The sequence below is a fragment of the Dermacentor variabilis genome, chromosome 1 (assembly GCF_050947875.1).
Source record: "Dermacentor variabilis isolate Ectoservices chromosome 1, ASM5094787v1, whole genome shotgun sequence".
Taxonomy (NCBI): Eukaryota; Metazoa; Arthropoda; class Arachnida; order Ixodida; family Ixodidae; genus Dermacentor; species Dermacentor variabilis.
Genome location: NC_134568.1, coordinates 163,043,044 through 163,068,503, shown reverse-complemented (window position 1 = coordinate 163,068,503; position 25,460 = coordinate 163,043,044). Strand labels below are relative to the sequence as shown.

The 25,460-nt window shown below is 47.1% G+C and overlaps 1 protein-coding gene across 1 annotated transcript in view; it reads right to left on the bottom strand.

The window, feature by feature from the left end:
* The window catches only part of LOC142587679 (synaptogenesis protein syg-2-like), a 1,186,854-nt gene that overhangs the window by 97,897 nt on the left and 1,063,497 nt on the right, over positions 1–25,460 (bottom strand). Inside the window, exon 8 of the mRNA XM_075698849.1 lies at positions 2,434–2,745. Coding sequence (XP_075554964.1) covers positions 2,434–2,745 — 312 coding nt within the window. The remainder of the gene's footprint in view (positions 1–2,433; positions 2,746–25,460) is intronic.

Sequence of the window (25,460 nt, the reverse complement as noted above, 5' to 3'; positions counted from 1 at the left end):
GGTATTGCGAGATATATTTCTTTCTTTTTTTCAGATAGCGCGAATGACATTACAATACCTTGCATTGTCTGGGGGGCATCTGTGCCTGTGAGCAGGAAAGCATTGAGATCAATGGTGACACGTACATCCATACAATAGGCACTAGTGATGTTCCCATGCCTTTATTCTATGTAATATATAACATACCTGGCAGTATATGGCCAGTTTTTGTGGAAACAACTATAAAGCCAAGAACAAGCAAACAAATATCATGGGCGCAAACAAGACTAAAGGATTTATTTACTACCTTGCTCATTTAAATCAAGCTCATATGAAGGCTTACTGTTTCTCAGCAATCTGAAAATGCTTTAACTCTTTAAGTTTTGTTTTTAAAGATCAGCGTTTCATTGTATCACATTTTCTAGGAAACGATATTATGAATAAAAGATTTAACCCAGGAAGAAATCTGTGTGTAATATTTCTTTCACTGCCTTGAAAATTCACCTTTCGTAAAGGATGCGGCCAATGAAAAATAATTTGATTAGGTATTTTGGGCCAACAATTGGAGAAGAGTGCAATAGAATGAGGATACTAATGAGGGAAAAAATGCAAGAGAGTGGCATAGTGGCATTTTATTGCCACTGTCTTGACGTCCCTATCCTGCACAATAAGACTTGCTATCTTGGAACGCGGGCGCCGCAAAGCACGGTTGATAGGGCATTCGTCCTTTTGTGCAAGGAGATACCGAGCGGCTTGTTTACGTTTTACATTCCTTGGCGTCGTTGAAAATGCCAGGGCTTAGCAAAACCCCTTCTTAGTGGACTAGTTTCAGTGTTACGGGCGGGAGCGTCTTGCGCAGTCTCTCTGTAGCAACTTAGCTTCTACTTCACCGGCATGCTGCCCCTGTCAAAGCGTCTTGGTTGGTCACAGTCTGCACCGTCGAAGCAGAAGTTAAAGAAGAGGTCTGCGGAGAGCTTGGTGAGCAAATCTCGCTTCAGAGAAGTGGCCCAAGTGCCCAAATCGACAAGGGCCGGTGCATCTTCGTAGCTTCAAAGCATACAGAGAAGAGGCGAGGAGGGATGAGCTTTGCACCTCACCCCATCCCCCTTGACCCCTTGGGCAGCGTCTCTAAGCGTGGAGATTCGTCACACCATAATAACCGTGGGAACAGGGATCCTTATCACGCCTTCTAGCGTGAAGAGGGGTCTGCTGCTCACTCCTAGCAGGAATGATCGGCAAGCGTGGAGAAATATCGCGCTTAGATTAGGCGTGCAAAAAAACTGGAAACGCACGCTTAGATAAGCGTGGATCTTTTTAGAGTGTACGTGAACTGATTCTGAAGATTGCACAATACCGGGCCGACCCGCGGCGGAGGTGGAGTTCGCCATTAAGGGGCCACTGGTGCGTGGTGTGGCCCTGGGTTTCCATAGCACATGCCGTTTGCCGATGCTCTGACTTCGCAGCTAGAGTTGGCGTGGAAGCACCCAAGCGCCAATGCAGATCATTAAAAAAGCAAGTTTATTGAACAGAGCTACACAGGACCAAGGAAAGAGGCACAGTACAGAGCGCTGATCTGCGCCTCTTTTCTTCGTCCTGTGTTGGGTAGTTCAAGATATCTGCTGTGTGATAAGATGTACCAACCAGGCGAAATGAACACACGACTTACGAATACAGAAGACCTTTAGCTTGGAAAGCGGTTCAAATTTATTTGTCTATCTTTAAGTTTCGTTTAAATTGATTTATTACATTTTTTACTCTTGCCATAAAAACATGATGGAAATCTCTCGCTGCGGTGCCGCCAGCCTTGAAGGTTGCGGCCCAGTCATTGGCAGGTCACCGGCAGGTTTGGACCATGATTCTTACTACTCACCGGCTATTAGAATTCAGCGCTAAATAAGTTGTCGAAGAAACATTGAAGAAAAAAGCTGAACCCGATGTAGGTAATCTATCGTAGAGACTTTTGAAGCCTGCCTTAGCTGCAATGAGGTCCACAATATAGCCCCATGCTTGAAGACGTGCTCGCCAGTTTAGGCGGCGTTTGCAGAGCGCAGCATAATACATTCAAGAAAGTCTGCGTGGTTGCCTCCTTATATGCTGCCATAATTAAGTTACTTGAAGTATTTAGCGTCTGTTTTCAGTGAGTGGCAGAGAGTTCGAAGTATTTGATCACAGTAATTAGCTTACTACAATGCTAGTTTTGTTGGAAAAGAATACAAAGAACATAATAAAATCAGACTTTGCACTGTGGGTAAACAAAACTCAATCATGGCTGACGGTCCGTACTCATGAAAGGACTGTAAGAACTTATGCCGGCAGATGATGATAGTAAAAGAAACCCTGGTCAAGGACAGACCACGGAACCAAGCGTGACAAGTTGATCGTTGTCAAGACGCTGTCAGAATTGTCCATAAAACACCACCATTACTGGTAGTCATGCTATTGATAATCACTTACAGTGTACGTCCAGTGTCCACGAGTCTTCAATAGCGTCATCCGGCATCTCTGGGTTGGCTGCGCGACAGCGTAGTGGTCTGCCGTTATGGATGGGGGATGGCGTGAACCTCACTACGCTGACGCTGACGTCGTTGGCTGCCACCTTGGGTCGACCACCATCTTGCAAGGCACTCGATGTTAGGGGTACGCCGTCGAGGTCCCATGTAAGGTTGGCCGCCGGTCTCGACCCCACTGCTTCGCACTCGACTTCGGCCGGGTAGTTGGCGGACAAAGGACCATGGGCGCCCCTAATTGTGACGCTGTGTGGTTTGACTGAAAAACGAAGAGAGCAAGAATAATACGAAGTTAGTATCAGGCTCTCAAGCAGCTCTGGAGAATCGCATATAATGCTATTTTCACCGCGACGACCATATGCTTTGTTATGAAATTAATAGATAATATTGACCTGCGCATCATATTCCGGTCGACAGATCCTTTTACAGCGGACCTGAATTTCTGTTAGAATAACAGGTAACTAATATGTAGGCAGCACTGCTGCAGCAGCGCATATTTTAAATGAAGTGACACCTGTGTATTTTGTTGCTACCTACAGTGCTCAGTATTTGAAATGCTATACTCCGACCGCTAGGTGGCCGGTACTTTTTACGCCACCGATGAGCGCCGGGTGATCGCTGGGGGCGCAAAGTGCAGTCGCGGTGAATCACAAAGGCTTGCCCAGTTTCAATTGATACAAAAATGCATCAACTCGGTGTCCCAGTGCGCACCGCTGTCCCAAGAAAGGACCAGCAGTCACGCGCTCCTCGTGTCGCATTTCAATCGCTGAACAGTGTATACTTACACAAAGTTTGCTGCATAGGACGGTAGTAATACACTTAGTGGACTCGGTCACATTAACGAAAAAATCGGCACAACATTTTTCTGTAACAACACATGCGACCAATCGTCAAGAATAACATATTATTAGCCAATGCGGCCAGCCAATAGCAAACAGCACTCACAAATGATAAGCTTTGCGAATTCGTTTGTAGGGATTCAATGTAGAGCTAACAAACAAATACGGAATGGAACGCTAGGGAGCTGCGCCGGCTTCCGGTGCCACGCTACGGTTACAGCCGCATATGACGGACACGAGGAGCATCGAATTCACCGAAGACGCAACCAAGGGCGCAAAAAAGCATCGAAGTTTCTTCAATGTGGCGCTTTTGTGGAAAGCTGATGAAATGTTATGAAAGGTTAGTAGAGGTGACTCGAAATGCTGGCTTTTACAGCGAAGTTGTATATCCCTAGCCGATTCGTCTGTCCGTCAGTCTGTCGCCTGTACGCCAAAAGCTCCTCCGGCGCAACCCCATGCCCGTGTGCGAAAAAAAAAAAGATGAAAGAGAGCCGCGCGATTGGCTGCGCCAATAGGGACGTCGTTGCTCTCCGTAACAGCCCAGCGCGCGAGCAGCAGTTTCTCTCCGGCTCTGAAATGGGTACTGCACGCGCCATACGTACTGTTGAGGAGAAAGCAGCTTTCGATAAGAAACACCGCGAGCAGAACTGAGAACCAGCTCGTCTACGCCGTGCCGATGCTGCAGCCCGGACACAAGAACAGGCTCGTGCAGCCAAGCCCAAGGAGCAACTGCATATCTATGATCCGGCAGCCTACCAAGCCGTCGTTTAATGAACCGTCGGGATTAACCCAGTGTGAAACAGTGGGCCCGCACCTTCCAGCTTCGCTGATTAACCACATGTACGGAGTGCTTAGGCGGTGATTTTTTTCCGCAGCTATGTCGCGAATAGCATCACAGTGCATGGTTGCAGGGTATAGTTGTGAGAGGGGCCTCAATAACATGTGACGAACGGTGTCGTGCTGCGTGCGTGTGTCCTATATAATTAAGTTTCGAGACCGAACATTAAGCATTAGGTGTTTTTCCGAGCATGAAAGAAGCCCGCAAATACACGCAAAATTCCCTTGCGATTGTCTGCTCGAGGCACTTAGCGTGTATTCGCGGGCGTCTTTCACGCTCGGAAAACACTTTTATGTAGCACATATTGAGCAACAGAAAGCTCTATCGAAAATTTTTCACATTGCTCTAGAATTTCCTCTTTGACACTTTTAATGTAATTATAATATTCGAGAAGTTCATTAATTAACTGCGGCTAATTATGCAACTACGCGGAACGCAAACAAAGATCTAAGTATCTCCAAGCGACGGCAAATAACATTACCTTGCTTCTGCATGGTAGTTGGGACAGCCTGTATATACTATATCGTTTTCTCATCTTGAGCTAAACACCACATGACTACCTAGCTATCTGTGTGTTTCGCGTAATACTAAGCAACCGCACGACAGTTCTTTGTGGGAATCTGCATGGCAGAGTGTATGTCCCACTAAGCGAAACCATTTGGGAAATAAATGCCGCCAAAGGTTGCGAAATGCCATAGAGTAATGACATTTGACCACAGAACCCCCTCACGCACACATGCGCAGACGAAAATTAAGAAAAGAAGTATGCAAGATAAGCAATTACGCAGTGTGGCAAACGCCTCTTCTCGAACAGCTAAGCGCGCTGCAGCCAGCCGCACATCCCAACACTGCGGCTGAGGACGATTATGATGATGATACTCCTTTATGAAGATGGCAGCGTCCTCGAGAAGACTGTCTATACATTGTAAAGCAAATAAAAGGCTGGCTTACACGAGACTGTGCGAGCTTGTAAGTAAGAAACGCTGCCAGAAGCTCGTGATTCCGCTGATTCGAGTTTGTGATCATAATACACGTCTACGGAAAATCTAATGCAGAAGAGTACGAGGGAGAATAACTCGATAAATGCGAACTGTTTGTATCTTTTAATAATTCCTGAATCAATTAAGTCTCTGCTGGAGGCTTACGTGCAGAAATCACGATATAATTATGACGCACGCCGTGGTGGGAGTCTTCGAATTCATTTTGACCACCTTGGGTCCTTAACGTGCAGTCAACGTGCAGTTAGCGCAGAAGGTCGCTGCTCTCCGGCGACTCCTCTTGAAGAAGCCAAACTTCCGCGAGTGTGCCGATAGATGCCAGAAGCTCAGGCATGAGGTTTACAGCTGCACCCAACGCTACGCATACAAGGGAGAGTCCGACAACAAATGAACATCTAACTTAGGGTTTAATATAATAATATTTGGGGTTTTACGTGCCAAAACCACTTTCTCATTATGAGGCACGCCGTAGTGGAGGACTCCGGAAATTTTGGCCACCTGGGGTTCTTTAACGTGCACCTAAATCTAAGCACACGGGTGTTTTCGCATTTCGCCCCCATCGAAATGCGGCCGCCGTGGCCGGGATTCGATCCCGCGACCTCGTGCTCAGCAGCCCAACCCCATAGCCACTGAGCAACCACGGCAGGTAACTTAGAGTTTGGCCCGCGCTATACAGGGGGTCCCATGTAACTTGAACCAAGATTTTAAAACTGAAGGAGGCGTCGGAAGCGAATTGAACCGACTGCTTACTATTCCCACTGGCCTATAGTCCCTCAGGCAATTTTTCGTTTTCCTCGTAACTCACTAATTAATTAACTTTAATTACCCAACTTTTTAATTATTGGCTCAGGACCCCAAGTATGATGCGCAGATTTGTATAGCACCTTCAGAAATCAGTGATCGAGTTATTTCCAGTGCGATACGTCTCACGTAGCCCTTTTTTCCGGGTGGCAAGAAAGTCCGCGAAATATGAAAAAAAAAATGCCACGTGACGGAGTGGTTGCGCAGTGGTATCGTCCTGCTCTCAAGCGTGCGTTCGGTGAAGAAGGTCGGCTATATCGTCAGTGGCGAGAGGGAAGCGGCAGGGCGTTCTTTAACTCCTCGGCAGCTCTCGGCAAGCAACGTGCATTGACGAGAGCCGACCTTGTTCACTGAACGCACGCTTGAGAGCAGCGCGATGCCACTGCGCAAGCGCTCCGTCACTAGGCTTTTTTTCATATTTCGCGGGCTTTCTTCGCAACCCGGAAAAGAGGACTACGCGAGATGTATCGTAAAGGAAATAACTCGATAGGTGGTTTCTGAAGGTGATCTACAAATCTACGTATAATACTTGGGGTCCTCAGCCAATAATTAAAAGGTTGAGTAATTAAACTTAGTGAGTTACGGGGAAAACATAAATAATACCTGAGTGCGAATAGTATGCGTTCGGTTCAATTCGCTTCCGGCACGCTCTCACATTTTTAAAATCTTGACTCAAGTTATGTGGGACACCCTGCATATGGCTGTGGCAGATGTTGCAGGGACAGATGAGCAAGAAGCAGACAAATGGCCCGATTGCGTGCGGAGTATCTGAAGAATAGCACGCTGTAAAAGGCGGCGCCATGCTTTTTACCTTTAGTGCCGGATACCGCCATGCAAAAGCCCTCGCATCGACTGACAGAGGCTGAAAATCGAGGGAGAACGACCTGCTTATGATTTGGCTCGTGCTGCATACGGTTGTCGCAGTCTTGCAAGGACAGATGGAGAAAAGGCAGAAAATATGGTCCAGTATTGCTGGGAGGTTCAGTAAGATAGCATGTAGTTCGCACCATGCAGTTGGTGCCTCCGCGTCCAAGCACCGTGAGCATAGAAGCTTCCCAACACAACCTCTCAGTTGTTGCAAATGCAAATACAAGTTCAAAGAAAGCAACTGCGGGCGACTTGCTTATAGCTTGAATCGCAGTTGGCTTATGTTCTGCAGAGGGAGTTAGAGATAGGGCGTAGGGACGGCGTGATAGCTCACGGAGGCTCTGGGAGAGCTTATTGGAGTAAAAAACTGTTGGATGGAAGGTGTACGTTGAATAATATTTGCACAAACTAAGAATCTGCACGAAATTACCAGCGTTGCTGTAAATTGGAAGATATTTTGGGCAGCTTGAACAAGCGAAGGAATGAACTCTCGGGTTTACGTGCCAACACAACGATAGGATTCTGAGGCAACGCATTCTGAAGCCGTATATAGTGGGGGACTCCGGATTACTTTCGACCACCAGGGAATTCTTAACCTTCCCCCAATGCACGGCACACCACGTTTTTTCATTTCGCCCCCATCGAAGTGCGGCCACCGTGGCCGGAATTTGATTCCGCGACCTCGTCGTGTTTAGCAGTGAAAGCACCATAGCCGCTAAGCCACCGCGGCGGGTCAAGCGAAAGATTGCGGAACAAAATTTGCACAATGTGGCAGATAGCATTGGTGCAACAGTCCCTTCTGTTGTTGCTGTTTATGAGTACAAGGGCCGAAGAGGATTGATAAGGTTTGGCTTTTGTCTTCACTTTGTCATTTATACATAAAAAGAAAACAAGGCACCGGGTAGACAGAGGGTTTAGCCCTGTATTGCGTCGTAGTTGGCTACAATGTGGGCAAGGCCGCAGCAGAACTGGAATTATGCTGAAACGCTCTCTCTTCTTTGTGCAGTTTTTCCACCGGCTCCTCTTAACGAAGTACCAGTCAGACTCGCCGCGTTGGCTTAGGGGCTGTGGCGTTGCGCTGCTAAGCACAAGGTCATGGATTCGATTCGCGGTCGTGGCGGCTGCATTTCGATGGGAGCTAAATGCAAGCACGCAGGTGGGGTTCAGGTTATAAACAACGCCAAGTGGTGAAACGTATTCCGGAGTAGCCCACTACGGCGTTCCACATAATCAGATTGTGAATTTTTAAGTTGCAAGTCAAGCCACAGAATTTACTTAACTAATGAACGCCACTCAGTGGACCAGATGTTATTGCTAAAGGGCTCAACGACTATTTTCGCTGAGTATTTAGACAGGACCATTGCCAAATTCCTCCTTGCGCTTCAGCAACTCACGCATTCTGTCAAATAGACAACCTTACCGTATCTCCAATAAGGTGCACTAATCAATATTTTGAATGCTGATCTAAAAAAAGTAGGGGGTGGAGGGGGCATTTCACGTCAACAATATATTAATTCATCGCTAAACTCTTTAGACGATACAATATCTGACTTGTAAATTTTGAATTTTTGAACAGCCGTTGACCTACTGTTACGGGTACCGTTGTCACGGAAACGAGTGAAAGCCCCCCCCCCCCCCCCCGCCATACATATTCGGGCAGAAAGAGTCTTTGGAGAATTAAGGATCTATATATATGGACAACTTCACATGCATGCAAGCTATTACAAAGAATAACTTACAAACATAAGATACGCTTTCCTAAATAGAAGATCTTGCTTAGGTCTCAGTATGGTATTCTGACTTCAGCACCATCGTGTCACAAAATTCACACAAGTCATCAGTCTTGCTCTCGATTTAGGCCATCAAGTAAATGATTTGTTCACATATTTTGCAAAATCCTTTCATACTGTAAGTCATTCTTAGCTATTGTATGAGCTCAATCTTTCTTTATAGTAACACTGGTCTCGTAGACTGAATCATTAGTTTTTGTTATTATCACTCACAGTATGTTTCTCTGAACTGATGCTATTCTCCAGACGTATCAGTTTCTTCCGGTGTATCCCAGCGTTCTTTGCTTGCTTTATATTGATATTTTAGCACGCTATTTTTCTGACAAACTTCGCCTTTACGCTGGCGACTGTATTGTCTACAATACAATTACCACACCCAATGACCCCAATGCTTTTAGCCATTTATTTTCAAGATTTTTTTTGCAGATGCTATGACACATGGAAATTAACATTAACTTTCAGAAATAAGTTGCCACCTACTTTCACAAGGACACTAATCCTTTCTTGTTCGCTTATTTCTATAATTCGGCATTTCTACGGCGAGTTAACGAATATAAGTACTTAGCCCTATTTTTTACCTACAGGTTGTCCTGTTCAAAGCACATGCAGGTCATTTCCACTTGAAGGCACTGAAAAAACTTGGGTAACTAGATAGCATAGTACGCGCAGTTTGAAAAGAAACTAAACTCACAAGATATAAAATACTGTTATAGCTGTTCCTGAATAGCTCTCTATTACCTGGAACCAAGCATGCAATTATGCAGGCACCGCGTTTACTGATTGGCGCAAAGGAATGAGACAAAGGGGAGGAAAGACAGGGAGGTTAGCCAGTGTAAGTACCGGCTGGCTACCCTGTGCTGGGGAAAGGGGTAAAGGGAATAAGAGAAGAAAGAAGAAGAAGAGAGAAAAATGGAAACGAGGAAATTCACACAGTAACGCGATACTACGCGCTACAACGTTCAAAGGAGGTCACACAATTTCATGTCCTTAAACACTTCAGCAAAGCCCTTAAGGCATTGAGTGCCGAAGCCCGCCTGGACCAAAGTCCTGAAGGAACATTGGTGAGAACGTTTTAAATTCGTTCCTCGAATTCTTCCAGAGTGCTTCGCAGTACTCTGTGCTTCTTGGTTCGCTTATACTGACCAGATATAAATTCGCGTGATATGTTCTATCGAGGTTGCGTGGAAGTCAAGGATGGGGGTTAATGCGGCCAGCATGCCCGTGAAAGCAGCTGCCCGGTGACTTGCGTATAGTATAGTATAGTACCGGCTGGCTACCCTGTGCTGGGGAAAGGGGTAAAGGGAATAAGAGAAGAAAGAAGAAGAAGAGAGAAAAATGGAAACCAGGAAATTCACACAGTAACGCGATACTACGCGCTACAACGTTCAAAGGAGGTCACACAATTTCATGTCCTTAAACACTTCAGCAAAGCCCTTAAGGCATTGAGTGCCGAAGCCCGCCTGGACCAAAGTCCTGAAGGAACATTGGTGAGAACGTTTTAAATTCGTTCCTCAAATTCTTCCAGAGTGCTTCGCAGTACTCTGTGCTTCTTGGTTCGCTTATACTGACCAGATATAAATTCTCGTGATATGTTCTATCGAGGTTGCGTGGAAGTCAAGGATGGGGGTTAATGCGGCCAGCATGCCCGTGAAAGTAGCTGCCCGGTGACTTGCGTATAGGTCGCGCAAAATAGCGAGTTGCGCCATCTTGCATAAAAATTGAGTCATACATGTCCTCGTAGATAGACAAAGGATAAAGAACGACATACCGCAATCTGCAGCTTAAATAATAGCGTTCTGCACTTATTGTACGCGGAAAACAAACCGGCCCCCAGCTTGGGCTGACGTTGCCGCACAATATTGTCACATTTCGGCAATGTTATTCAAAAGCACCTCCCGGATTGTCTGCTCATGTTCAGAGGGTTGTGACGATTCAGAAACCTATCCCCGCAACTGACATATCAAACACGGCTTTGCCACTACCGAAAATGTTCTCTCACAATTGTGGCCATTCCGCGTGGCCCACAAGCATCATCAGGCAAGCAAATGCTGCTTAGTGTGATGGCGTCTTAATAATTTCGATATGGGCAGGTATGGCTTTTGGGGAAGACATTGATACCAAGCGAGATTATCTAATAGGTATTTCTCAACCTTTATGCTTGCTGAATGTCATCCAGTTGCAGATCCAATGGATGTGTGGTAATGTTCTTATAACTTGGAAAATCTGTTAGTAATTTTAAGACAACATCATCCATTCAATAAACTATAATAAACTATATTCAGATTAACAATTACACTTGTGTGCATGACTTCTAACGAAAAAGGAGGCCGGCCGCTTAACTAGGAAATCTACATTCGTATTTCATCTGATAACTGTTTTGGCAAGGCCGGTGATATAGATCAAAAGGCCAAAGCGCTCGCATGTTTTAACTGTGCTAACTTGTGGGTGCGGCACGTCAAAGACCGGCACATGATGGTAAAATTTAGTCCATAGCCCTCGTTTACAGTTCGCCGGATAAACAAATTGTGGGCTTTCACGTCCAGAAGCTCTGTTAATTATGAGGGACGCCTTAGAGTGCAGGGCTCAGGACGCGGCCCTTTTCCGGCGGCAACGAAAGAGCTGTCCAGGGACAAAACATACGCTCACTATCATTACTGTAATGACACTCGCATTCTGCAAGAATTCAGCGGTGCTTTTCTACGTCTCCAAGGAGCACGTACGTGTTAGCAATGTTTGTACTGTGGGAATTAAATTCGCCTGCAAATCTGGATTTTCTACTCTCTACTCGAGTTGTTTAACGTCCTGAAACGAAGCAGTCGATTATGAGGGGTGCTGTATAGTGCAGGGCTCCGGATCAAATTTGTCAAGTCGGAACACGGCCGCCGATGAACTAAAGCCGTGACCTCGTGCTGGCGCATAGCCAATGGGCCACAGCGGCAGGTGTAGGGTGTCTCTGATAGCCCAGTGTGCAGCTGTGTGATGTAAAACACCACCACTCAAGTCGTACATTAAACTATGCGCTACGACAGGGAAGGAATGCATAGTGCAAGCCAAGGGAAAAATAATGTCTCGTTCACGCGTCTTGTTCGCAAAGACAAGTGTTAAGGATGAAAGCCGGAAAATTAATTGGAAAAAGTCACCAAGTGCAAAAGAACTTTCGTTAGCTCAAGCCAGGTGATAAATAGAGGGCGCCAAGGAAGATTCAAAGTGCCACTTTCAGTGTTCAACACATTCTGCCATGACACACGCGTTTATATATGCGCAGCATATTTGAGCTGAGGTAGTCGCAGAGGAAGAACATTTTTCAGAGATATTCGGCAAAATGAGCACGTCACAGAAGAGAGCGAATGCTTAAAAGAACTGCGTTATTAATTAGATCACGTACGCCGAACGTGCGGCGTCAAATACGGTGCACGAAGCCGCTCCCATTCTACGCATCGCTTGCCGTTCCTACAGATTAGATACGCCTGAGTAATTCGGCTCAGCGCGACAGTTTTCTGTTCTCCATTCCTCCATTAAGTGTTTTTGAACAATACAAAATGTGAAAAACACCATTACCTAACGGCACGTAGCTGAAATAGGCAAAGGCAAAATAGCAAAATGCCTCAAAATCGGAACGGCCACATTATGGTTAAAATTAACGAGAACGAAAGTGTTAAATCACCAAACGAAAGAAGAGCTAACAGAACATGCTTGTTTAGCGTGGCATGACGAACCGTTGTGAGCTTTCTCTGGTCTTGGAAATTGTGTCCAGTTCCGTGTAATACTACAACAAGATGAATAAATACAATGCCGCTAACTGTGTAAGTAAGAACATTACGTATAGCCTACTATACAAAGACCGAAATTGCATGGTGAAACAATTTATTCTTTTGCCACTGTTGGTTACGATTGAAAGATTGTTGGTGCTGACGTCTCCGTGCCGCCATATTGAAGCACTACGATGATGAGAAACTGCGTCCTAATCTGTAGCAGTTGTTGTTTCCTGCTTGTCATCAGCAGCGCAGAGGGAAAGTTTGAACGTGGGTCTGGATATAGCGTCCACAATGTCATATGAAGGCTGCCTATACCGTTTTTATTATGAATTGACTGTTAATCAAACAGTAATACAGGAAAGGAGGCACGTGAACACGTTGTGCTTACTAGCAGAGGATATAATTATTTAAGAAATAATTATGGCACATTCGACGCACATGTTTCAATCTCTGTGAACCCGTTTGCTTTGATGGAAGCTATCACGGACGCCTTGAAGCACCGTTAGTGGCGTCATTTTTTTGCACTGCAAATACATGTTGTGGTGAGGAAAGAGAAAGAACGAAAGACAAGGAAGTTAATCAGGGGCGCTATAACGTAAAGCTATTGCAAACTTTTCTATTCCAATTCTGCAATCAGCTCTCCGCGATTCGTCAAAAACTTTTTTGCACAACCCCCACTTCCCCTGTCAGTCACGCGACGTCCCGAAAACCGCGATAGCTCCCCATCTGATATGACATGTACACACTGATTGTGGATGACTGGATCGAACAAAAGAAAGATAGCTAATTCTGATTCCACGCCTTTTCGCCATTAGCCCTCAGCTATTGGTCAAAAGTTTTCGGGTTGCACGCACCTCACCTGCCTTTCACGCGACGTCATAAAACCGCGAAAACTCACTGCGTCAAAGTGTCGCGTACGCTTTAAAGGTACATTAATATGCCAAACAAAGCTGAATGTTCTTCTGGATAGCCGCAGGCTGCCCCGCTCCGAAAGGAATAAAAGATGGCTGCGCCCGATCGCTCAGGCACTGGCTATTCGCACATGCCGCATAGCATGCGTACAATAAAACTTTTTGCATGGCAGTGTAACGTTTTCGAGCGCTTTAGGCACGTAATAAAAGGAAGAAGGAAAGTGACAAGGAATGGTGTGCACGCACACAAATAGTGTTCACCATAGGCACCATGGGAGCACAAGCACAAGCACCATGGGAGGTGCTTATGCTAAGGTGGGCAAGGCTCGTTAAGATTTCACTTATAGCGGCATTAGTGTACGCTATTTCTGATCCAGCCGCAGCGGTGGAAAGGGCTGCTCCATTCTGAAGTTTTATGCAGCCCACGAGAGACCCCTCTACGTCTCTATGTTTGAGTGTTGATTTAATATGCCAACCTTCGGCCCAGATTTTTTAGGCAATATATTTTTTTATTCATTCCTTTCTCCTTTCGTCGTTGAACGCCGCCCCTCGGCTATTACTACCACAGTGTACCACTTGGCGATATATAACTGAAGGAAAAATGTTTTCAGAAACACAAGCCTACTTCCCATTGGCACTTGTATTTCCATACACTTGTGTATCGCCGCTGTGGCCAGGGGTTACGGAATATTCGTAATCACCACGGGAACTCTGCGGAATAATAATAATAATAATAATAATAATAATAATAATAATATAGATTAGTATGCTTGTATTTAGGTGCAGGTCAAGGAATCACAGGTGATGAAATTAATCCTGGGCTGTCCACTGAGGCATCATTCATGGCACGAGTGTATAGATTTGGGGTATTAAACTCCACCAATAAATAAGTGGTTAAAAAGGCGTAGAAAACCTGACAAAACTGCGTTTTAGCTGCATATGTCATGCACTGCGCCATTGTGTCCTCCTCTCTGAAGAGAGGTGGCACGTTATCACTAATGCTGTGACCAACTCACGCTAATTCTGTAATAAAATGATACATGAGCTTTCCACCCGTACACGCTGGTCTTTGCATGTTCTTCCTGTGTTGCATTTTATTGTTCTGGCAACTGTGTCAGTAGTGTTTTCTTCACAACATGCAGGAGAAGCATATTTCTGTACTAATAATATCAAGAAATGTGTTTTTGAAAGTTTCATAGCAGTTCGTCAATAACAGTTTTAGACATGTCCCAAGTATTGATTACCCCAAAATGAGGCCATACAGAGGAGTCTGCATGACCGCCTGGTGTCTACTAAAGTATCAAAAACTAAACACACGCTGACCGCACCAAAAAAGACAATAAATTATGTTCCGGCTCCGTCAGGCCATTCGCAACGGAACGCTGCCCAGTGTTGTCGTGCAGCCATGTTCACAGTGGACACGAGAAAGTATTCAGCAAAGAAAATTAATAGGCGCAGAACAGAAGTAATGTGTTCTGTTATTTCCCGCGCCGGTTACAACGCTTGCCGTGTTATTTTGCACAACGTCATCGTATCGTCATAGCTATTCAAATCCCCTGATATCATATTTGGATACACTGTGAACGCAAAAGGTAGGAAGAAATTTCTAAGAGGCGCAATGAACACAACAGACCAAAATAACACCGCCCTTCCGGAACCCTGTGCCGCGAAAAACAAAAGACGAAAGCGTGCACAATATCACAAATGTACCAGGGAGCAGAACACGCAGCTCATCCGGCGTGGACCACGCGTGCAAGCGACGGCGCAGTCAATTATTGCTACGGTCCGTGGGCGCTGGTCACACATGAATCATTGGGAGGTCGTCTGCGCCATGGTAGTGGGCGGCATGCCTTGGCCAGGTGCCCCAATCATCGGCATGCAGGACGGCCTGGCAGTGCTACAGCGGCTACTGCGGTCATAGGATATCGGACTATGGTCTTCATGACAGCATAAAAAATGAAAACATCAACGCGGTCACACGCAGTTCAGTCTCCGCGCCAGGAATAGCGTGTTTCACTAGAAACGGAAGTAAGCTTGAACGAGTAATTTGAACGACAGTAACCGCATGGAAAGGCTTTTTCTACAACTATCGGCCACAAAAGGAAGGCAGTGTGTATAAAGTAGTAGTAGCATCGTTCGCATACTCTATGTAGCGGTCATTTTGGATTGAACCTGATAATGATTGATCGTACGCAAAACGAAGATAGTGGAACAGGGATATGTTAGGCATATGCACTGTGAGCCCATATACACAAAAGCTATTAACAATATCGTTAAGACTTTTAGGTCTCAAAGCTGCTTGAAAAGCCTTAGCTAAGATTATCTTTTCCACAGACCTAGAATGTTCCGAAGCTGCAGCCTCGAGTCCCGGTACAATGTACCCCTGCATTGAAATATTTTCTGCTTGAAAAGCGTGTTCCCATCAGTGAAAGTGAACACTTTGAGGCGCGGCTTAGGCAACACCAAAGCAACGTTAAGAGGCAACACGCGCCATCGAGTACGCTCGCTGAATATTGTGTTTCGTCAGTCCATTATATTAATTAGAAACAGGCATGTATGACTGCGAAAGAAAACAATATAAACATGCATTTATATCTATAGTCGTTGATGATCCAAAACCCGCCGTGGGTGCTTAGTGTCTTTGGTGTTGCACTGCTAAGCACGAGGTCGCGGGATCAAATCCTGGCCCATGCGTGCAGCATTTCAGTAGAGGCGAAATGCAGAAACACCCATGTGCTTATATTTAGGTGCATGTTAAACAACCCCAGGTGGTCAAAATTAATCCGAAGTCGACCGCTACGGCGTGCCTCGTAAACAGATCGTGATTTTGGCACGTAAAACCCCATAATTTAATTTAATTTTTCGACATCTAAACTACGACGGCCACTTGCAACCGAAAAGATCGTCATATGCCACCACTCTGCGTTAGGCGTCTCGGTCAAGTTTTACGAAGTACTAAAGCGACGTTCTACCCCTTTTTAATATCATGGTCAACAAGACACCCCATCGGAGATGGAACGCTAACCTTACGAAACCTTTTGCGGTCGGTGTTTGTGTACTTCATGTATCACGTTCAGTGGCGATCCAAGGGGATTCTGTCATGCCCTCATTTTCACCCAGAAACTCATTCGCTTAGTCGACCACGCTTACGCACGCAATGTGGATCTACTGGTGCGAAGGTGATCGTTGATGTAAGCCGAATGAGGTGCGCGAAAATTTTTTTAATATATATTTGGTCAGAAAATGATGGTTAGATTGTACTTAGACGCGTTCACAAGAGAAATATACTTCAGTGATAAGTGCGACCTCTTCGAAGTGTCGAAGGATCAAGGAGGAGGCGTTGAAGAGTGTTTCTTCGAGTTATCAGATGAATTCGCAGTCCCAACCATGCAGGTTAAGGTGTCAAAGAGGATTATAAGATGTGAGCAAAGTCATCCTGACCTATGTGCAGGTTAACGTCAAAGCAGGAGATGACCGAAGTGGAATGTCCGTAGGAAGATGGGAGTGAAAGATACGCATGCCACGGAGCAGAAGTGTAGCCTAGTATTGGACTGCGCTGCCATCCACCACCATAAGGTATATCTTATTGATGCTTGCACTGCGAAAACCATCTACAGGGGTTAGTATAGTTTAACACCAGGCTTAGTCTCAGAAAGATAGGCCACATCCGTGGGCTGGAAGCATGCCCCATGTTTACTAATCAATAATTTATGGAGCTTTACGTGTCAGAACCATAATATGATTATGAGGCACGGCTTAGTGGGGGACATCGGATTAATTTTTACCACATGGGATTCTTTAACTTGCACCCAATACACAGTATACTAGTGTTTTTGCATTTCGCCCGCATAACAATGCGGCTGTGGTGGCGGAGATTTTATGCCGAGCCCTAAAGCTTAGCAGAGCAACGCTAAAGCCGCGGCGGGTGCCCTACGTTCAGCAGTGTAACACGCAAAATTAGAAAGAATGTCAGGGAGAAATGCAAATGCAAATGAAAACTGCATTGAGACGAATGAAGCAACTCAACCGCTCGACGTATTCTCAGGCTGTCAAAAGATCAGGAGCTCTCGGTCTCGAAGAAGCAATAATTAGGGTTGGAGGATAAATGGGGAAAGAAAACATGGGGGAAAAAGGTAAAAAGTACACTTTCTCATGTTCTGTCTACAGGCCTTGTGTATCTGATTTATACGATAGTCTTGTGGGACCAAGGTGGATATTTTTCTGTGTTTGCCTCAAATCAAAGTAAGGTTCCTTTTGGGATCATTTGAAAGACGCAGTCAGGAAAATACTCGTACTTGCGTGTTTATAACCTATAAAAATGGCGTGCGATTGTGACTCAGTAGTCGACGACATGCCATATAAAATTTCACAAATATAATATGCATGCGAAAGAGAGAAGTGTGCAAAGAAAAGACAGGGAGGTCAGCCAGACGATATGTCCGATTCGTATCCCTGTACTGAGGGAAGAGAAAGAGAGAGAGAGAGAAAGGCATAGGAAAGACAGGGAGGTTAACCAGAGATTATCTCCGGTTGGCTACCCTCTACTGGGGGAGGGGCAAAGGGATGCGTTTGGTGAGAGAGAAAAGAAAAAAAGAAAAAATTCAAACAACATACACACACACACACGTACACACGATACACAACAACTGTTTCTGTGGGCACTGTCACGTAGTCTGCAAAGGCGTTCCTAGTGTTACGCAGTGTCACCGTACATTACTACGTCACACAGTGGATGGATGGATGCAAAGCTTTAATGAAGGTCCTGAGGTACGGGACTCAGCGCGCTGCGGGCCGCTCCCACGTTGGGACAGTCAGGCCATGCCCGACCGCCGCATCGTGGGCCCTCTGGACAGCCCATAGTTGCGCACCGGCATCGGGGCTCTTGATACCGGAGAGCCACTTGTCCTCATTGATTTGTTCTGTGCCTCGTAACGAGGGGCAACGCCAGAGCATATGGTCTAGGCTAGCGATGTCATTGCAGTGCCTGCAAGAAAGAGCGGCATAGGTGTCGGGATAAAGCCTGTGGAATAAAGCCGCGCTGGGATACGAGCCTGTTTGCAATAATCTGAGGGTCAATGCCTGCGCTCTATTTAACTTCTTGTGTGGAAGGGGAAAGTCTCTCCTGTCGAGATAAAAGTGCTGCGCAAGTTCATTGTATGAGGTCGATTGATCTCTGTTCTCCACTACTGTGGGACGGCGTTGGAGTTCTCCATGGTTGCGGAAAGCGAGACCTCGCGCCTTGGAGTGGGCCAGCTCGTTGAGGTTTGTGGGGCCTCCCATGATGGATCCCATGTGGGCGGGGAACCACGTGAGAGTGTGGGTGGCGATGCTTTTGCCGTCGAGGATGCGACAGGCTTCCTTAGACACAGCGCCAATGCTGAAGGCGCGGCAAGATATTGGCATGTTTGTCGTCCAGGAGGGCCAAGGCAATGGCCACTTGCTCGGCCGTACGCGACGACGTGCTTCGTACCGAAGCGGCGTTAACGGTCTAAGCCCTGTGGTTGATCGACACTACCGTAAAATTCTTGCTGTTGCCATAATGGGCCGCGTCAACGAAGCAGCTGCCGCTAGGGAGTTCAGTCGCGCGGCGTAGGAACGCCACCGCCCTGGCCTTCCTTCTTTCTACGTTGCGCTGGGGATGCATATTGCGCGGGGCGGGCGATATGATGATGCTATCTTTCTGCTCTTTCGGAAGGCCCTGGTAGGCGTCTTCGACAGTGGTCGGGGGGACGTCCATCTCTGTTAGGAGTCGTCGGCCTGCCCTGGTGCCGGAGAGCCTGAGAATCTGTGCCCTTTCTTGCGCTTCTGCAATTTCTTCCAGGGTATTATGAATACCCAACTGCAGGAGTCGATCGGTGCGTGTGTAGTTGGGTAGTGCGAGCGCGCTCTTGATCCCCCTCCTTATCATGGCACTTAGCTTGTGTCGCTCGGCCCTCTTCCAGACGTGCATGGCCGCTACTTACGTAAAATGGCATAACAAGAAAGCGTGGACTAGCCTTCTTAGATTCTCTTCGCTCAGGCCTCTCCTTCTGTTAGCTACCCGCCTGATTAGACCGATGACGCTATCCGTCTTCTTTGCTAGTTTGTGAATGGTGATGCTATTCGTGCCCGCCCCTTCGAGTGTCATTCCCAAGATTCGAATGGACGCGACATTGGGAATGGGGCCTCCGCACTTGGTGTAGAGATTAATGTCAATTTCAGTGGGGGGTTGCCAGTTCTCTGGCTTGCGGCCCTTTCTAGTTGGGCTGTAGAGAAGGAGCTCCGATTTCTTTGGGGATCACCGGAGTCCCATGTCGGTTAGAAAGCGCTATGTAGTGTCGACAGCTTCCAGGAGAGTGGCTTCGACTTGTCCGTCACTGCCACCCACGCACCAGACAGTGATGTCGTCTGCGTAGATCGTGTGACCGATGCCCTGGACCTTGCCTAGGTATGTTGAGAGGTCGACCATTGCGATGTTAAAGAGGAGCGGTGAGATGACTGACCCCTGCGCGGTGCCTCTTCTGCTCAACTCCATTTTCTCGGATTCCTAATCTCCAGCCTTGAGGATGGCGCATCGTTTCCTCAAGAAAGACCTAACCAAGGCATGGAAGGACGACCCTAGGTCAAGTTTGGAGATGGCGTCGAGAACGAACTCGTGACGGATGTTATCAGAGGCCTTCTCCAGGTCCAAACCAAGGAGGCATCTCGTGTCCCGAGTGCAGCGTTCCAGGATTTGGATCTTGATAAGCTTCATGGCGTCCTGGGTGGAGAGGCCAGGCCTGAAACCTATCATGTTGTGAGGGAAAAGGTCGTTGGTCTCTATATACTCGGCAATTCTGTTATGGACGGCGTGCTCGGCCACCTTCCCTACACATGACGTCAGTGAGATGGGGCGGAGGTTGTTTAAGCTCGGCGGTTTACAGGGCTTTGGGATTAGTATGACCTTCGCCAACTTCCAATCTTCCGGTACAATTCCCTCCTCCCAAATCCGATTTATCTCATCTGTGAGAAACTCGATCCATTCGTCCTGCAGGTTTCTGAGAGCCTTGTTGTTAATGTAATCCGGGCCGGGCGCTGACTTACCATTGAGGTCGTGTAGCGCGCGACGGATTTCACTGACCTTGAACGCCTCGTCCAGCGCGGAGTTCGGCTTCCTTTTGTATACTGGGTACGCCGCCTCATCGGCCACAGTTTTGAGCGGCAGGTACTTCTCAGCTAGCATCTCCAGCACGTCCTTTTCCGAAGACGACTTCTTGGCTTCGTGGAACGCTTTAGCGAGGGCACTGTGTAGTTTCACAATTTGTCAGAAAGTCCCGTGTCTTTACGTACCGCAGCAGCGCCTTCATAGCGGTTCACGCTGATGATCGCGCAGGCCAGTCTCCAAGGACGTTGTTTTCTGTTATTGGGCGCTCGTCCAGTTTGTCTAGGGTGGCTGAGTGGTCTGCTCTTTGCGGGTTGAAACGAGGGCACCAGCAAACAAGGTATGCGGTCTCATTGCACCACTAGAATTCACAAAGTGGGCTGTTGCCCATCCCGATAAGAAAGAAGTACGCATTTGAAAATGCAACTTCAAGCCATAAACGGACTAGAAGAGTGCAATTACGTCGTGGAAAGTCCGGCGGAATACGGAGCTGTAAATTAGGGTCCAAGGTATTAAGGCGTGCGATTCTCAACTCTGATGAATTCCATTGAGCTAATGTTAGGTCACGCCTAGGTGCGGAAAGGTTTTCCGCTGCGACGGCTCTCGAAAGAACAATGTCCAACGTCCAACAACGTCCATGTCCTTACTCGTCCGTGTCTTTTTTTAGCGCAATTCCCTTCTTTAAGTATGTACGACCGACTCGCCCAACAACGTGCTCTCCTGGCTAGGCAACCACTGATATATTATCTCGTGTCCATCGTCAACTATGCGATGGTGTACTTCTCTGATCTCTGCGACGAGCTGCGCATGTTATCCATGGCGCAGTGCTGAGAGTAGACTCTTTATGGCTGCCTTGGAATCACAGAAGATTGCCCATGCATGGGGTGGTTCCTCTTCCCCGAAATGAAGAGTCGCACGCAGGGCCACCCGTTCAGCAGCTGTCGTTGATGATACATGCGACGTCTTCAGCTGTATTTTGACGGATATTGTTGCTATCACCACAGCGGCAGCTGAACTTTCAGGTGTGACTGATGCAACGATGTAAATGTTTACGCGGCCACTGTGCACCCCATGTAAAACTCATAATGTGGCCTGCTTCAGGGCAAACGACGGCATGTTAGCTTTCTTCTTATTCCTGGGATGGTGAGGCGTATTTCAGGTTTGTGCAGGGACCATAAAGGTGTGGATGGTATTGTTGCAGGCATGTAGTTCGCCGGCAGCGAGGTACGATTGGCAACAATTATACGACTGAAAGTTGTATGTGGCCTTTCTGCGGGTAAAGCGGCGAGATGGTGAGAAGGTAGCCGGGCAACGTGCCGAATATGCGCCTTGAGAGCGTAGGCTGCCAAGTACGTTGATATTGGGTGATCTCATGCTATGACAATCGTTGCTACTGTAGGCGCACACTTCAGAAGACTGAGACACGTCCTTGGGACTTGAGCTCGTAGTCCCCGGAGTGCACGCAGGTTTGTTTTGCAGGTGTTACCAAGCACAGCGAGGCTCTATCTTGCGAAACTGAGGAACAAGGCGTTATAAAGCTGCACCATTGACCGCACCGAAGTGCCCCAGGACTTCAGCCGAGGAATTTGAGGAGATGTATTATTGTCACTAACCTCTTCTTTCGGTATGAAACGTACGGGCTCCATGATACGTCGTGGACGATAATTACCCGTAAGAAGCAGTGTCTGTGTGTGTTTGCAATTGCTTGCCCATTGACACTTAAAGAGTAACGCTTGATTGCCTTCCGAGTGCATGTAAAAAGGCAGCATTTCTCTGAAGACAGCTGTAAGTTCTGTCTTCGCAAGTACAGTGATGCTAACGGAGCTGCCTTTTGTAGGCTTGCTTGTACCTATGGTTGTGTTACAGCAGACACCCAAATGCAAATGTCGTCAACATACTATAATACTTGAACTGTGTTGGGCAAGCACCTGACTAGGCCAACGAACACCAGTTTGAATAGCGTCAGGCTCCCCCCCCCCCCCGCAACACTCCGCCTTGCGGTAGTCCACGGAATGTTTTTTGTTGAGTTGTGGCGTCATCCTCGGTCATCACGAAGAAATGCCTGTCGGTCAAATAACTGCACAGCCACTAAAAAATTCGGCCACCGATTCCGGTTTCAATCAGGGCCTCTATAATGACATAATGCGCTACATTCTCATTGGCGCCCTTTATGTCAAGGAATAATGGTGCAATGAGTCGCCTCAAACGTTTTTGATGTTGAACAAACGTCACCAAATCGATGACATTATCTATGGATGAGCGGCCACACCGGTGGCCAGCCATAGCATTTGGGTACACGTTGTAATTTTCCAGGTACCATTCCAGGCACGTCAAAATCATTCATTCCATTATTTTCTCTATGCAACTGGCCAGAGCGATGGGGCACTAGGATGACTTGTCTAACGGTGATTTACCAGGTTTGAGAAGTGGAACCAAGCGGTTGCATTTCCATTCACGTGGAACCAAACCGTTGCGCCAAGACTCATCGTAAAGGTTTAGCAGCATCCTTAGTGCTTTCTGCTGAAGATTGGCGAGCGCTGCATAAGTAACGCCGTCCTGCTCAGCTAACGAAGAGTGCCTGCAAGTCGCCAGTGCCACTTCAAGCTCTTCCACCGAAAACATTACATCCATGCGGGAATCCCGAGGCGCAGGAGTGGCATATGTTGTAAGTGCACGTTGGGGCTGCCAGCTGGCAAGTCTTGAGAAAAATTCTTCAGCAATGCCAATTTCTCTGCGGCCTTGGTGCAAAGGGAGGTGTTTGAAAGGAACACGCTGTTGCAGTGATACACGAAGTCCACGCACGGTTCTCCATATCTGAGATAAGTGCTGACGTGGATTCAACGACTCACAGAAACGTTTCTATCTTTGAGATTGTAGTGCATCAATGCGGCGTTGAATCTTCTTTTGCATCCGCCTTGCATCTCTGAGATCATGGATGGATTTAGTTCTCCTGTATCTTCTCTCAGCACGCCGGCGAATCGCTCGTGGTCGCTGCAGTTCATCTTCAAATTCTTCATATTTCGGGAAAGGCTGAAAAGCGCGCGTAGCCTCTTGCATGGCTTTTTTTTAATTTCGTGCTCCAGACTACAATGGTTCCCTTGCTGACATGCTTTCTCCATGTGTGACCGAAACGCCGACCAGCCAATTTGCCCGAGGGTCGTGGAGGAGTAGTTAAATAGTCTCTTGATCTGCAGGTATGTGGGAACATGGACGCTTCCATGTGTTTCAATGTCTGGGAACTATCGCACATTTCTTTCAAGACGCCGAGAAACCAAGATCAAGTCTAGGCAGCTGCCGTATGTAAGCCCCCGTAAATATGTCGGACTACCGTCGTTGAGGCAGTAAAGGTCGAGCTGTGTGGCAAAGGATGCTAGTCTGCTTCCTCTGGAATCCATCATCAATCTCCCCCAAAGCGGATTGTGAGCATTAAAATCTCCGGTGAGTATCGTAGGGCAGGGTGTCGCTGATAGCACGTCATGCAGTTGTTTAGAGTCACAGAAACTCGAAGGAGCAATGTAAACAGCGACGAGAGTGAACGTAAGTGTCTTTGTTTTTACAATTAAACAAACGTACTGGTTGTCGTCGTGAGGCGGAACTGGATGCAACACGTATGTCAGATCACATCTAATATATACAATGAATTTGCTCACACCACCACAGGTAGAGGACATGAATGCCTCATAGCCAGAAATGCGTATGATATTCTGCACGTTTGGTACGCACATTACGAGGATGGGAAAACAGTTTTCGAACACAAAGTGTCTAAAATCTGAAATCCTCGATTTGAGGCCAGGGGAATTCAAGTGCAATAGAAATGCTTTCTTGATATTCTTGTGGAAGGGCAGCGAGGGGCGGGCCATGGTGCTATGCGATACTTTCAAGCACTAGAGTCAGCGCGTCCAGTACTTGCTGTGCTTTACGAGCAGCCGGTGTGTCCATGTTTGTCAGTAGTAGACGCATGATATTCGTGAGTGACTTCAGCATAGCAATCACTTGTGCATCCTTGCCTCGCATTTGGTCAACTGAAGGGACATTGGACTTTTAAGTGGCGAGCCATGTGCTGTGGCGCTGGTGCGTGGCATGTCTTCGGCAATGCTGGCCACACCTCACTTGATGATTAGCTTGGGCGCTTTTTCCGATGACATTTGTGCTCTCATTGAAGACAGATAGTACAGGAGGTGGCGTTTCCGGACGAGGTATCTCCCTTGAACCGGAAAAGGATTTCGTAGACTTTCGTTTCCGGGAGCGATGTCACCTTATGGCAGCAGAAGCATCTCTGTGTGATGATCCGTCGCTGGCAATTTTTCTCCAGATGTTCTGCTCTTTCCTTAGGCGTGGACAGTGTTTTGAGGACGCAGCGTGCGATCCTTGGCAATATGGGCAGCTGAACTCCGTTGCACGGCAAGTGTCAGTGTCGTGTTGTTCGGAATATTAGGGGCATATCGTTAAATTTCGGCAAACATCTCTCACCTGTCCAATTATTTGACACCTTCTGCACTGAAGTGCTTTGGGTACAAAAGGCAGTACCACATGCTGAAAGTGGACAACCATTAAATTTGATTTTAGGCAGTCACCTTTAACCACGTGCCTTACACAGGTCGACTTGCCAAGGCGCCGAGCTTGCAGTAAGGCCACACCATCTGTCGCAGGTTTGATTAAGATTGGCAGGTCGCTGTCGCAAATCGATGTGTCAATATCATAAACAACACCAGCCATGGTTTCGCTGTCCTGCGGAACGAGGTAGTGCAGATTGATGTTGCCCAAGAGCTTTACTGCCATCAAAGCGTTGATTGTGCTTCGGTTGTGAACATCAATAGCCAGGATGTTCTTTCGATTATTGATTCTGATATCCTTGATTTCTCTGAAGAGCCTCCAGAGAAACGGGAATCGCTTGTCGATTATGGCGGTTGAGGTTATTCGCAGGTGTGTCCGGCACAAAATGAATTGTGTGTGCCGATGGCCTTCGCTGTCGCATGACGGTTGACATACTTGACGAAGACCGCCGCTGGTCTTTGTTCTCTTCGCCTTCCGGTGTACCACTCTTTCGAAGCCTTC